The sequence below is a fragment of the Pogona vitticeps genome, chromosome 5 (genome assembly GCF_051106095.1).
Source record: "Pogona vitticeps strain Pit_001003342236 chromosome 5, PviZW2.1, whole genome shotgun sequence".
Lineage (NCBI taxonomy): Eukaryota > Metazoa > Chordata > Lepidosauria > Squamata > Agamidae > Pogona > Pogona vitticeps.
Window position 1 is genome coordinate 109,089,235 of NC_135787.1, and position 14,501 is coordinate 109,103,735.

Here is a 14,501-nt window from a genome sequence, read left to right on the forward strand (position 1 = left end):
GCCAAATCATCCTCCACTGTTCCTTGTAACACCCGCTTTCATCCTTTCAGTCAATTCATGCAGTGCAGATTGTATCTTTATTTTTTGTTTAAGGATGAGAGACAATTTTAGGGGTTAATTTTCTTGAAACCACGTCTTGCTTATCTACTACCAGAGGATTAGTGAAGCTAGCAATGGAACTCTCCTGACAAGTGGTGCGTGTATATATTTATTTGGGACATATCTCCACCTGATGTTCAGCCAAAGGGCTTGTAGAGCAGCCAACGAAGTTTAAAATGCAATAAAACAATAAAATCAATACAATAAAAACAGATGCAGCAGATCAGTGCCACACCAAGTTAAATAGCAGTAGAAAAAGATAAACCTCTAAAAAAAGGCATGGGCAGATTATAGAAAGACAACAAACTGTGATATAAAAGGAAGCCCAGAAAACGGACAGCATTTTTGTCATTGATTTTAGTGAAATAGTCTGGACCATGTAGGCACATCTGATTTTAAGATTAGAGAGGAATCCCCAAGTTTGATAAGCTGCCATTATGCAAAAAATAGTAGTGAAAAAGCAGCTGTAAAGGCAGCGTTGGAGAAACATAAATATTTTTAATTTGTTTGAGGTCTTCTTTTTCTTTCTTTCCGAAAACCCTGTCTGGTTGTTGAATATATGACCAGTTTTCACAATAACAGATTAGCATTATGTAGGAACTGTTACATTAATTTGAATTCCTGGAAATATTCTGTACTTTCAAATTACGAGCTGAACTGCAAATTCTGTTCCGTACATTTAATAGCTCCCCCCTCAACCACTTAAGAAGAAAAGGGCCAAAGAATATGCATAACCTAATATAGAGAGAAAAATTGAAGAATTTCTTCAGTATCAGAGTCTTCATATTCCAGTGGTTTTGGAAGAGGTAGCTGTGTTAGTCTATGCAAGCATATCAGACAAAATCCAAAGAAACAAAATAAAACAAAAACATGTGGCACCGTAAAGACTATTATATTTTAATGTGAGCTTTCATGGACACCTCAGTTTTGTCAAACACATGAAAACAGAACGAAATGCCTGTTTTCTGACTCCCTGGAGGAATGTTTACAAGGGAGCCATAAATTACTTCATGTAGATGTACCTCACACTTAAGACTCCTACAGCAAATGAATATTTAAAATTGTCTATTTGTAAAACTGATATTTCATCCTGCATTTCATTCTGTTTTCATATATCTGCTGAAGTGGACACATCCACAAAAGCTCCGATTAAAATATAATAACCAGTCTTTAAGATGCCAAATCTTTATATATATATTGTCTTGGGTTTTTTTTTTTCCGCCTGATACTCATATTCCAGAACTTTCTGTATTGTGGGATTTATCTAGGATTGAAAAACAGTATTTTAGATTTATTTGTTATATTGAGATATGTTGTCTCTATAAAAAACAAAAACAAAGAAGATGTGGGAACTAAAATATCACCAAAGTGAAGAGAATCAGAACATAACTGATCATTTTTTACTCCTTTAAAAACTCCTCCAGATCGTTGTTGGTGACAAAGTTGTACTAATGCCAGTCAATGCAGGACAACCTCTTCATGCCAGCAACATAGAACTCCTGGATAATCCAGGGTGCAAAGAGGTGAGTTTGACCACAGCAGATATATCTGACTCGGCCTTTACTGGTGTTTTGGAATGTAGTGACACCATGCAGGATTAGGATGCCAGGTAAGTAGCAGTCTGAGATGAAAGCACAGGGAGCCTTGATATGATCATGTGACAAATGGGGTCAAGAAACTAGAGGTCATGTTTCAGATAGCCCATTTAAAAAAAAAAGCAAAAAGCAAGCAGGTGTTTAAGGACTGAAACCTGGCCTCTGGAACTGATCACAGCTATCTTGTATCCAAATACATTAGAACCTCCTTTTCTCCTTCTCTGGCTAGTTGACACTTTATGTGCGTGCGTGCGTGCGTGCGTGCGTGCCTCTGTGTGTGTGTGTGTGTGTGTGTGTGTGTGTACACACTTCACACACACACACACACTCTCTCACCCCTGCTGAGGGAACATTACATTATAAAGAACTTAAGATTACCATGAAAATTGGCAACTCATGTTGAGTTCTGTTCCTCCTTAATGGGTAATGTGGTGTAACTCAGAGATCCGTGGCCTGGTGCCGGTCTGTGACCTCCTGCCCCCCTGCACACACTCCCCCCACAGCTGCTTTGCGCATGTGCGCGCGTGCCAGCGCCAGTGTGAGTGCTGCCCCACTGCTTTGCACATGCGCCCAAGTGCCTGATCGTGCGTGCGCATACCTGTGGGGGGACCTGCCTTCCTCGGAGGCTTAGCCGGACCACAGTCCCAAAAACGGTTGGGGACTGCTGGTGTAACTCATGTTCTCAGCTCTTTCCAGTTTGTGTTACTTCACTCCTATTAGAGACAACCAATGATATGAAACCGAGAAATGGAATGTAAGCCTAATTACATCAGGACATGAGGTCATCATAGTATGTGCAGAGGGAGTAGAGAATTTGGCATTGGAATGCCATTTTTGATGGCAGCCGTGTGCCTTTTGTCATGCTTAGTTTTGGCCTAAAACAGCTTGCTTTTCCACGTGAAGGACTGAAAAGCTAACCAGGATAAGATTCTAGATTAGAGATGTGGGTATTTGTATACAAATATCCCCTCCCCCAGGTGGAAGTAACACCATTCTGCTGCTGACGCCAGCTTGAAGGTGAAAAACCTGCGACCTGCAGAGAGGCTTGTCATCCTGCCTCCTGCCAAGAGTGGCTAATCCATTGTGGACAGCGGTGAGATAGGAAGGCTCAGTCAAGCTGGCGTCAGCAGCAGAATGGTGAGTGGACATTATTTCCACCTGTGGGGGATATTTGTATTCGTATAAAAATATGAATACCCTCATCTCTATTCTAGATGCAACTAGGACTTCTTCCACTGAAGAAGCTGGACAAGCTCTCTCTAGGATTAGCTGCAGTTTTTTTTTTATTCTATCACTATTCTATTTTATGTCTCAGCTTGATTTTTTGATGTTATATTTTGGTCTAGATGGGTGGGGTATAAATCTAATAAAATAAATTTGAAGATTAAGTATTCATTCATTCATTCATTCATTCATTCATTCATTCATTCATTCATTCTATTTTTACCCCGCCTATCTGGTCAAAATGACCACTCTGGGCGGCTGTTATATTTTAATGTGAGCTTTCATGGACAAGTCCACTTCATTAGACATACAGAAAAAATGAAATGCTGGATGAAATACCAATTACACAAGTAGATAAAGAGGTACCACCTCGGTGGGAAGGTAATGGTGTTCTGTGTCTAGTCGTGCTGGCCACATGACCACGGAAACTGTCTATGGACAAACGCTGGCTCTACAGCTTGGAAACAGAGATGAGCACCACCCCCTAGAGTCGGACACAACTGGACAATTTGTCGAGGGGAATCTCTACCTTTTTATATTTGGCATGTTTTATTGATATTTCATCCAACATTTCATTTCCCCCCATATATCTGATAATGGTGCCTTCTCCACAAAAGCTCATATTAAAATATAACAGTCTTTAAGATGCCCCATGTTTTTGTCTTTCAATTTTTTATTTTGTTTTGTTTTGTTTCTTCACTTTTTTATGTTTCCAGCAATCCATAGAATCAATAAATTTCTCCTCCAACATCATATTTTGAATGAATTTTGTTTCATGTCAGCTTTCTTCATTGTCCAGTTTTCATATCCATACATAATTATTGGAAATAACACAATACGGATGAACATGTCTTTGGCCTGCAGCAGTACATCCTCCCACTTGAGGATCTTTTCTAGTTCTTGATAGCTGTGATTCTGAGTTTCAGTGTTCTGATTCTTGACTACAGCCTACATTTGGATCAGTGACTGGAAAGTATAGAATATCTTTTAAAGATTTTGAGTTCTTCATTGCCAGAGTTAAAGTTATATAATTCTTATGTACTCTTGCATTTTGTTTTCTTAATGTTCAACTGCTTTTGCACCCTTGTTTTTCACCTTCATTGTTGAATCAATGGTGGATAAGCAAGCCAAGTAAATAAATGCCACTGAGTCAATGGGTATAACCTAGTTGGGATTAGCAGTAGCATAGTGGCTGCAGTGATTTAAAAGCATAGTGACTTTTGAATGACTATTGATTGACTTAAAATGATGAAGTTGCATTGCATTTAAAAATATTATTTTTGAGCCTGAATCTGAAAGACTTAACACGCTCTCCCAATCATTTCTTAGTACCAGACATTTCTGTTGATGGGAAAGTGAGGTTTTGGGGAGATAATTGCCAAAATTCTGTTGCTTACATAGTAAATTGCACTAGAATTGGCCCATTGAATTGATGGGGGTTTGGTGAGTCAAATCTTTTATAAGTTCCATTGATTCAAATAGGTCTACTCTAGTTGTGGCTTACTTTACCATAGTAAATCACAATAAAAGTAGATATGTTTGAATCAATGGAATGTGTAGAGGAGTTGGCTCACAAAATGCCTATTGATTCAATGGGCCTACTTGGGTGTGATTTACAACAGTAAGCAACAGAATTTTGGCCAATATCATTGTGGTTATCTTATCAACAGTAGCAGAGATGAAAAGTTCATAATGCCCGAGGGAATTTGGAAGTTGGACTGTTTTGATCTACAATTCCCAGAATCCCCCAGCCATTATGGCCTTGACTGTGCCATTATGGGAGTTCTGCAAATTTCCCTGTCTCTGCACAACAGCTATAATAGTAAGTGTTGGCAAATACCTTTTCAAAATGGTAAAATTGTCAGCACTTTGGTGTGTGAATCTTCTGCTACATAGACCCTATAGTTCCTTATATGCTTGACTGCAGGTAAATGCTGTCAATTGCAACACCAGCTGGAAAATAACCTTATTCATGAAATACAGTTGCTACAGAGAAGATGTGCTTAAAGGTGTAAGTATGAACAATTTTTAATTTTTTAAAAAGTATTGCATATCAGTGATTGTTTATATCCTTTTGGTTATTTTACAGTAACTGGATATATTATGGATCTTGTTGCTTCAGTCAAACCTGCTTTTAAATATGACACAAGCACACACACAGTTACCCTTGATATTAACCTGTTCATCAGTCACAAAAAATGCTTATCTCTTGATATGCGACCAAATGGTCTCCTCCCCCTCTTCTTCCTTTCAATGGCATTTTAGTTGTTATAAAGAGCATAGGCCAGATCCTGGTTTTAGTTGCACCAAGAAAACCTCAATGAGGATCTGAAAGTTTAGAGCTCTGAATGGGATAGAGAAATGTATTTGCAATGATAAGTCAGCAAAGCTTCCCTTTTGCTCACTTTCTTTCTTTCTTGCATTCAGGGAGATGTTGTCAGGTTGTTTCATGCTGAGCAGGAGAAGTTCCTGACCTGTGATGACTATCAGAAGAAACAGCATATCTTTCTTCGCACAACATTACGGCAGTCAGCTACTTCTGCAACAAGTTCCAAAGCCTTGTGGGAGATAGAGGTAATGGGCAGAAGGGGAGTGGGGTATTCTGACAATATTTAGCTCTTTGAATGGTGGGGATTTTTGAGCTTCCTTTTTTTTGCACTGTTGCCTTATGTTCACGTGCTAATGGTGTTATGAATGTATGAATGTTGTTTGCATAGGTGGTGCATCATGACCCATGCCGTGGAGGAGCAGGGCAGTGGAACAGTCTATTCAGATTTAAGCATCTGGCAACTGGCAACTACTTGGCGGCAGAGGTATGCGCCACTTTTTGTTGAATGCAGAGGAGAACCTATAATGTTGGTGAACTGAAAAGATTAGAGATCCTGTTCTAGTGGAGTTTTCAGTGGGCTCAACATGGCATATTATTAGGAAGTCAGATTGCTTGATGATCGAGCCATCCAGCTATTCATGTAATGGGCTCTCTAGTTTTGAAAGAGAATAATCAGGGTTTATTCAGCATGGTTCTATCCTGTGTACAGTCCCTCATGTAAAGGACCATGTGGTCCTGTTTCTCGAAGCAGCTATGCTATTTGAATTACATAGGAATTGTCTCGTAGGTCAAACTACCAGATTCTGCACTGTAGATTTTGATATTTGCTTCACTATCCAGGTGACTTGAGGCTTGATCTGATGTATTCAGTGTCTATTCTGTAGCCTTTTCTTGCTTTTTTTTGGGGGGGGATATCTGCTGAAGACATAGTTAACTCTATTCTGGGGTTTAGTCCTGGGGATGCTGTGGCACTTTCAAGCACTGTGGTGCTTTCAGTTGAAAGTTTGTATCCTTATCATTTGTGAAAGCTCCAGAAGTGAAGCTCCAGCAGGGATGTGGATTTCCAGGGGTTTCCAAATCATTTTCAAAGACATAGCGTTTTATAGTCCAGTTTGGATGCAAATAGTTTGGATCCCATTAAGTCCCGCTCTCCCTTGTGACAAGCCATGGCCACCCAAAGCCCATTGGAGTGGATCTTTGGCTCCTTCTGGATAAGCCCTTAATGTGCCTCTGCAAAGAGAGTGAAACTATCCTGCTTCTTCTGCTGGAAACATGTAAAATTGCCGGTGCCTCGGAATGTCAAGTATTGCTTTTCCATTCACTCAGTAGAGGAACTGATCCTTTTCTGAGCTGTGAAGTACATATATTTAAAACATTTTTTCATGGAGTGTTCCTGGGTGGTGGTGGGGTGGATGCAGCTGTTGAAGTGCCCATTCGTTTCCACATTGACTTCAAAGTGTTAATGATGACGGTCCTAAACAGTTTAGGACCTCCATACCTGGCAAAATGCCTTCTCCCACCTAGATGTACTCGAGTCACTCGCCAGAGCCAGGAAAGACAGCTGAGGGGCCTGATGCCGAGAGAGGTCCAAAAAGAAAGAACAAGAAACAGGGCCTTCTCGGTGGTGGCCCCTCGACTTTGGAACAGCTTGCCGCCAGAGATCTGCCTGGCACCCTCGCTGTATTTTTTTAAGAGTCAATTAAAAACTTGGCTCTTTAGGCAGGCCTTCCCTCCTGCCAATTCTTGGTTGTACTTTCTTGGCTTTTGTTGTTTATTCTCCCATCTTGATCATATTATTGTAGATTTTAATTGCTGTTTTATTTGTTTGTGCACAATATGTTGTGAGCTGCCCTAAGTAGACTCCTGTCTAGAAGGGCGGGATATAAATCCAATAATAAATAAAATAAAATAAAGTGTGACATGAGGAGGAAGCTGAATATGGTTGATTCAGTGCTCAGACTGTTTGCTGGAGATTTTCGGTGCTCCTGGGCTTTTGGTAGAGCTGTTGTGTCCACATTTATCCAATAGATAAAAGGCTGCTTTGCTTTTGAACCACGTTAAGGGTGTCCAGTAATGTCTATCAGTCTTTTCTTTGCTATCTCCAGATTTGTGGTGGATTGTGGCTAGAGATGGGCACAAATTAAAAAACAAATGGTAAAATTCATTAAAAATCGCAAATTCACTGATTTATACTCACCAGAAGCAATACAAATCAATGAATGTTTAGCGATTTTCAGTTTGTTGTTTGGTTCATTCGTCAGGCTCCAGGCACCTAGAAACACCAAAATCACAGAGATGGTTCTACTGACTCTCCTGTACAATCCTTCCAAGTTTGGTGAAGATTAGGTTTTCCCCAAGACAGCTGTTAAAGGGCACTTTCCTGGGGTGACTCACTTTGTGGGTGTATAACATGGATGTCCAAAGCCCAATCTTCACCAAACCAGAAGGGATTGTACAGGAGATTTGGGATAAGTTTTTCCATGATTTTGTAGTCTCTAGCTGCCTGGAGGGCCATTTTATAAGGTTCTAGTCAAGATGAATTGATTAGTCAATTCATCAGAAAAAAATCATAAGTTTGTGATTTGTGACTTGTTGACTCTGACAGATTATGAATCACGGTGAATTGCCATTTTTTTCTAAGTTGTGCTCATCTCTAATTGTGGCTGATGTTGGGAAAGTGTGATGGCAAGAGGAGAAGGGGACAACAGAGGACAAGATGGTTGGACAGGGTCATCGAAGCTACCAACATGAATTTGCCCCAACTCTGGGAGGCAGTGGAAGATAGGAGGGCCTGGCGTGCTCTGGTCTAGGGGGTCACAAAGAGTCGGACATGACTTAATGACTAAACAACAACAACAAACTACATTCACACACTGGTCACGTTGGCTGGATAATGTTAGGAGCTGTAGTATAAAAATAGAAGTTTTCCAAGTTGTAGACATGAACATAGCTGTAAATATTTAAGTCTTGTGGATTGGATGTAAGCCTACTTTGGCTGTGTGCAAATATTTTAGTGTTCTTGCCTTTGAATATTTGATATACAAATAATCAGGTATACATCCCTGCCTTTTTGGAAGACATATGCTAAGAAATAAGAAGCCATGGCTGGGCTTTTGACGAGCTCTTCATCTTTCTTTGCTGTTAGACACAATGTAATAGAGCCAGAAATTAGGGTAGAATTGAATTCAGACATGGCCCACAGGCTTAACCCCTAAATATGTCTGCCACATTAATGTGTGAATAAGGATTGAAGTGGATGTAATTTTAATAACTAAAGGAGTGTACAGCAGAAGGAAGATGAACCGTCCCCACTTTTTTGATCACCTTTCCCTCCTGTAGTCCTATAGGCACAACTCTGACCCCCAGAGATATCTGGGGTGATGTACCACCAGGAGTTCAGGTGGAGAGGAAGGAAGGTTTTGCTCCCCAAATTGCTTGTCCCTTCTGATGTTAACATTAGATTATATCCCCTGCTTTATATGATGGCATGAAAGCCTTGTTTAAAGAAAAGCTGCTGCCCACTTCTGTTCACAAACACAATATAATGCAAGGTAAATCCACTCAGACTGCTTTCCTTTGAGTTGCTTTATCTGAACCAGCATCTAAAATAATCTTCAGCCTTGACAGTACAGAAATGGCCAGGGACTCAATGTTTTCTTCCCACAGAGGGAATTGTGAGCTTTGCTTTAGTTTCTGTAACTTCTTCTCCATTACATCTTTAGACAGTACAGTATACAGATAGCATTGCTGTAACATTAAGCCTTCTCCCTCCCCAATCCCACTTTTTATAACATAATATCTAACAAAAGGACAGGTCACCTTGAAGGCTTGCAAAGAGAACCTGGCACCTTTTTAGTTAGCCTAATAACAGTGTCACCATAACATGGATTTTTTTGTTTATGGAGAGCTAGACTGGGAGTGATTTGGGGATGCAAAGTTTTAGCACTAGCATTTAAGAAAAGTTAAATTCCACCACACAGCTAGTGCTGGCTGAGCTGAATTATTGCTCAGAAGTTGACGTATTCAGAGATGTTGTACAAAATAACACAAAGGCAATCTAAAAGAGAAAATTAGAGATACTGTACATGGAACAGTCAAGTTGCCTTTTCTGTATCATAGACTGGTTTTGTGCTATTGTATTTCCCTGAAAATAAGACAGGATCTTATATTAATTTTTGCTCCAAGAAACACATTAGGGGTTGTTTTCAGAAGACATTTTTGTTCTTGTTGTTTTTCATGTACAACCATCTACATTTATTCAAATACAGTCATGTCATCTTCTTTTGGTTGCTGCACAATGGTGGAGGGTGGGGTTTCACTTCACGGGGGCGTATTTTGGGGTTAGGGGTTATATTACGAGCATCCTGAAAAATCATACTAGGGCTTATTTTCAGGTTAGGTCTTATTTTGGGGGGAAACAATCTGTTTTTATGAAATGATAAACTATTGTTAATCCTCTAGCTTGGAGGGTTAACTTTCAGCAGTATTTAAAGTCCTTATCTAGAGCTTTGCCAAATGTTGGAAGTAAAAGTTTTTGGCAAGAAAAAGGGTGCATTTTTGATGGCAGTAATATTCCCAAGCTCCCCATTTATTCTTTATTGTACCTATTCTTGCATGTTGTTGCTGTCAGTTGGTTGCTGATTCCACAAAATGATCTTTTCCTTCCTGCCAATAGTGACATCACATCACTATATTTGTTATGATGTTATAATTGAGATCGAATAAAGCACAGCACAGTCCATCCTCTGATGGAACCCTTTCTACTTGAATTCTGAGGTGTGTCGCCTACAAGAAACACAGTTGTAATGAACACTTCTGCATGCTCTTAAGCCTCCATAAACATCAATGGAAGATTTGTGCTTAACCTCACTGCTTATTTTATCTCAGTTCTACTCTCTTCTATTTCATCAGTTAACACCATATACTGGTTATTTGAAATGTTATTCATTACACATTTGCAACGTGTACTATGATAGCAAGAATCCTATCACATATTTACACCATCAGAACTTGATCAGCATAAATCTCCATGGCAAAGTGCCACAAGGAAGACAGCAGAAGTGTTTGTTGTTGCATGCCAAGTCATGCTCGGCTACACCACAAAATATCCCATGATGTGTGCTGCATTTACCATAGTCAGTTTCAATATATTTTCTGTGGGCTACATTACATAAAGCTAATCGTGAGTATCCCTTGTCCATTTCCATGGCCATTCACTTTATTTTGCTCAGCTGATAGGAGTATGATTTTTCTGTGGTGATCCCCCATGTGTTGCTTTTCCCCCAATTTTTGGCATGTGTGATGGCCTGCATCAATCTGAAGGGGCACTAGTGGGTGTGTCCCAGAGTGACACTGATGGTGATGTTTTCACTGGAGTGTGGTGACCAGAACATCTCCCTCTAGTGAGGACCTCTCTTATTTCAAAGGGAAGTATTTTTTTTTAAAAAAAATGCTTGGTTTGGTCAGTTATAATATAGCATCAGTTCCGTGCTGCTTTTCACTCTCCCCCTTTGCCCCCCCCATGACTCTGGGTAGAGGTAACAAAGGTCAAGATCTTCCTTTCTTCTCTCTACCCACTGCCTTTGGCTGGCCTCTGCCTGGCTAGCTGGAGATATAGCTACTAAAATCAGACCGAAGAAGGCACTACCTCTCATGGAGAGGCCCTCAGCTGGTAAGCTGTCATATCAACTCCCACTGTGTCTGTGTTCTTGGAGACTCCTCCACCTCCCTCAACCCACACCTTTCAATATCCTTCCCTTTCAATGTCCTTCTCTTTCAGAAGCATTTGCCCTGGTGGCTCACTTTAGCCACCCTCCCCTCCTAGCCGGCCAGCCAGCCTCCAGCCTTCTGTCCCTTTCTTTTGCCAGTGAGAGCAGAAACCTTGAAAGTTTTCCTCTGACCCTCTTGCATTCTGTGGGAATCAGTGCCTCTGCCACCCCTTCTTCTGCTTTTGCTCCACACCATCCTTTCTGTGTCTGTCTGTCTCTGTCACCCCTTCTCTCTCTCTCTCTCTCTCCTTTTCTCCAGCCCCAGCATCGTCTTTTCTCTCCCCCATTTCCTTTCTCCCTCTGCCACTCCTTCTCCCTTCCTGGGGATGAAGGAAGGAGGTTGGGAAGAGAGCAGTGTTAATTGATGGGAGGCTCTATGATTGAGGTGAAACCTTTGTATAGTGTGAACTCTTACAACAGGATAATTAATCATTTGCAGGTGAACAATTATAACAATCTCAGCAGTGGAAACTGCCAGAGGCATGTTAAAAAAAAACCCAGATTGACACAAATAAATGCAGGGGGGGAAACTCCCTGTGTTTTCAAACCTTGAGTCCCACAAGCTTGTGTAACTAGGATTTTGGTCAGTACATGTGTCCTAACCATCTTCAAACAGGCACCCAGATACTTTTAGTTGTGTGGCAACTCAAGTTTAGATAATTTGGTCAAACCTTATTGTTCACCTACAGCTCAGAAAGCTTAGGCTGCAGTGTGGTGTGGATTATCAATAACGTCATACACAGCTATAGTTTGTTTTTGTTCAACTCTTTCTGATAAAGATATTTGCAGCTGAATACAAAGAAAAGAAAAAGAACCCTGCATAGGCCACATTAACAGATTTGGTAAACGGTTGCCATTGGTTGCCATTTTGTTGTTTGAAGTTTTGCTGCTGCCAGCTCTCCTTGGAGGCTGCCTGGATTTTCAGATTAGACTGAGGAAACATCTACTTTGCCATGATGGGTTTTTTTTTTCCTGCTTCTGACAACAACTGTGGTATCTTTCAACAAGATCTAGATGTAGACCATTCTGACTATACAGAGGGGTGGTGATGGGGAAGTAAGGTTTTCCTTTCATGGTTACATCCTTTAGCATTTCTTTCCCTGCCAAGAAAAACAATCTATTTTGTCCTTTGAAAGAGCACTCTTAACTTAACCTTCCTGGCCAAACAAAGGGAAAATTCCTATCCTCTCTTCTAAGTGTGTGTGGTTTAGGCCACCAGTTTTCAACTGATGGGTAATGACCCATAACTGAGTCATGAGTCAAAGGTCAGTCAAACTGAGCAGCACAACAATCAATATATTTTGCTCATTTGCATTTTTTAAACAAAAGAGTGAAAGGGACAAGAAAGAAGTAAACTAATACCACACAAAAAGAGGGTAAACAGAAGCAACATCAAAACACACTCAAAGCTGTAAGGCACAACAATCTACTAAGGAATCCCATTCAGGCAGCCAATCATTAAGAAAAAAGCTTGTTTGAAGAGAAAGGTCTTTGCCTGCTTGTGGAAGGACAGCAAAGATGGGGCCAGGCTGGCCTCCTGTGTGAGAGAGATACAATGTCTGGGGGCAGTAACAGAGAAGATCCTCCACCAAGCAAACCTGTGGAGTTGATGGGACCCAGAAAAAGGCATTATCTTAATACCTGGACAGGCTCATAAAGGGAGACAGTCACTGAGATAGCTTGGGCATTTTGATTCAGAGCCAGTATTTTGGATTGTGCTTGGAAACTGATTGGCAGCCTTTTCAGGGCTTTTAAGGAGGATTTAGCAGCCAGTGTCCTTTGTCCACTAATTGTGACATCAACTACATTGCATCTTGATATCTGCTTTGAAACTGATCTGGGCTCTACAGAGCCATTTTAGACTTCATTGTGGCAAGAATCTCAGTAAGGTTTCAGACCTTCTTTTGGAGATACTTAGGATGACATTGAACAAAACTACACATATTGGATTTGGTATGGGTACTAGAGTGACAGACTAGGACTCAGGAGACCCAGGTTCAAATCCTTGCTTGGCCTTGGCAACTCATGAAGTGGAGTGGCATTGGTAAACTACTTCTTAAATATCTCACTTGTCTTGAATGCCTTAAATATCTCACTTACTACTTAACTGGAATGGCCTGCTAGGGTCACTATAAGTTGGTTCTACTTGGCAGTACATAATATATCAACATACAGTATATTGAAGTATCCTTGTTTCTGTTCATTCCACTCATCAGGTAAGTGACTTATGATCAGTCACTGGCATGCCTTGTTTCTGCCCAGGCTAGCTCTCCTTTTGAGCCTATATTCCTGGATTTGAGTTGAGTTGAAAACCTTGCCATGTTCTGAGAGGGCAAATGATGGGGTGGCTCTGTTGTCAGCATCAGCCCTCAAGTTCTGCAGGATATTGATATTTTGCCTCCATTTGTGAGAAATGACATTTCGAAAGTGTATCATGTAGGGAGGCCAAACCACTATGCAAGATATAGTTGTTCTGTTTTCTCATTCCTCTGGAATAGCTTAACCAACTATATTATTGCCATACATATATGCTGGTAGCAGTTTTGTTTAGTGAACATGGCTACTCTATGGTATTTGGAATTTTTCTGAGCAGAAGCCTGCTGGTAGAAGAAAAACAGAAGATAGAAAACAAATATGTTTTAAAGGTGCACTGAAGTGCAGTTTGAAAGCTTAGCTGCTACAGCAGGATTCTGAAGTTTGCTAAACTTTAAGAATATTATGATAGAAATGCAATCCATCCCAGACATATTGACAAACTTGGTGCAATTGCTTCATGTGGTAGTGCTCACAGGATCCTCCCAACAAAATATGTTAACTGTGATATGGTTGGGACTCTGGACATTACCTAAATTTTAAGCCAGGACTTTGCTTCTGTGTATATTTACTGTGAAGAGGACTCTTGTCCTCCTAATAAGTCTGCTGTGCTGGCGTTTTTTTGTTTTTGTTTTTTAATTCTCTTGGAAATTCCCTTAATAGAATTTTGAAACTTATCTACCACAAAATAATGGAAGAAGAATCTTCTAAGGATCTCAGTTTATATTTTCCCATTAGCCTTGGCTAGAGAGGGCAAACATTTGGTTCTCTAGATGTGTTGGACATCAAACCCCAGAAGCCCTAGCCAACCTGGTCTGTAGCTAGGGATTATGCAAGTGGTTGTCCAAAATATCTGGAAGACCATAGGTCCTTGGCTGTGAAGCTTCCATGCCACAGCACAGCATTGCTTTTCAAAATGGCTTGCAGAAGCATTTGTTTTCTAGAATTTGTGGAATATTGTCTAATACAATGCAATGTAGTATTATAATATAGTAGAGTTTGCCTTCAGAAATGGTCTGGGAACCATCTCTTTTGACACAGAAGTGTCCTCATCCCAGCCAGCACTTCAGATGTTCCTGGAGTCCATGCAGCTGTGTGTTTCTCATGACCAGCCTAACACCGTTCCCTCTAATCATCTTGATAAAAGTCTCTTTGAACTGGATGGCAGTTTTA

General features: G+C 40.5%; 1 protein-coding gene across 5 annotated transcripts in view; it reads left to right on the plus strand.

Annotated features, from left to right (window-relative positions):
- ITPR2 (inositol 1,4,5-trisphosphate receptor type 2) overlaps positions 1–14,501 on the plus strand; it is a 257,494-nt gene that overhangs the window by 47,329 nt on the left and 195,664 nt on the right. For all 5 annotated transcript variants that reach the window (XM_073000779.2, XM_073000781.2, XM_073000780.2 and 2 more), the window contains exons 6-9: positions 1,524–1,622; positions 4,846–4,929; positions 5,346–5,492; positions 5,636–5,731. In XM_073000779.2, the coding sequence (XP_072856880.2) occupies positions 1,524–1,622; positions 4,846–4,929; positions 5,346–5,492; positions 5,636–5,731 (426 nt within the window). The remainder of the gene's footprint in view (positions 1–1,523; positions 1,623–4,845; positions 4,930–5,345; positions 5,493–5,635; positions 5,732–14,501) is intronic.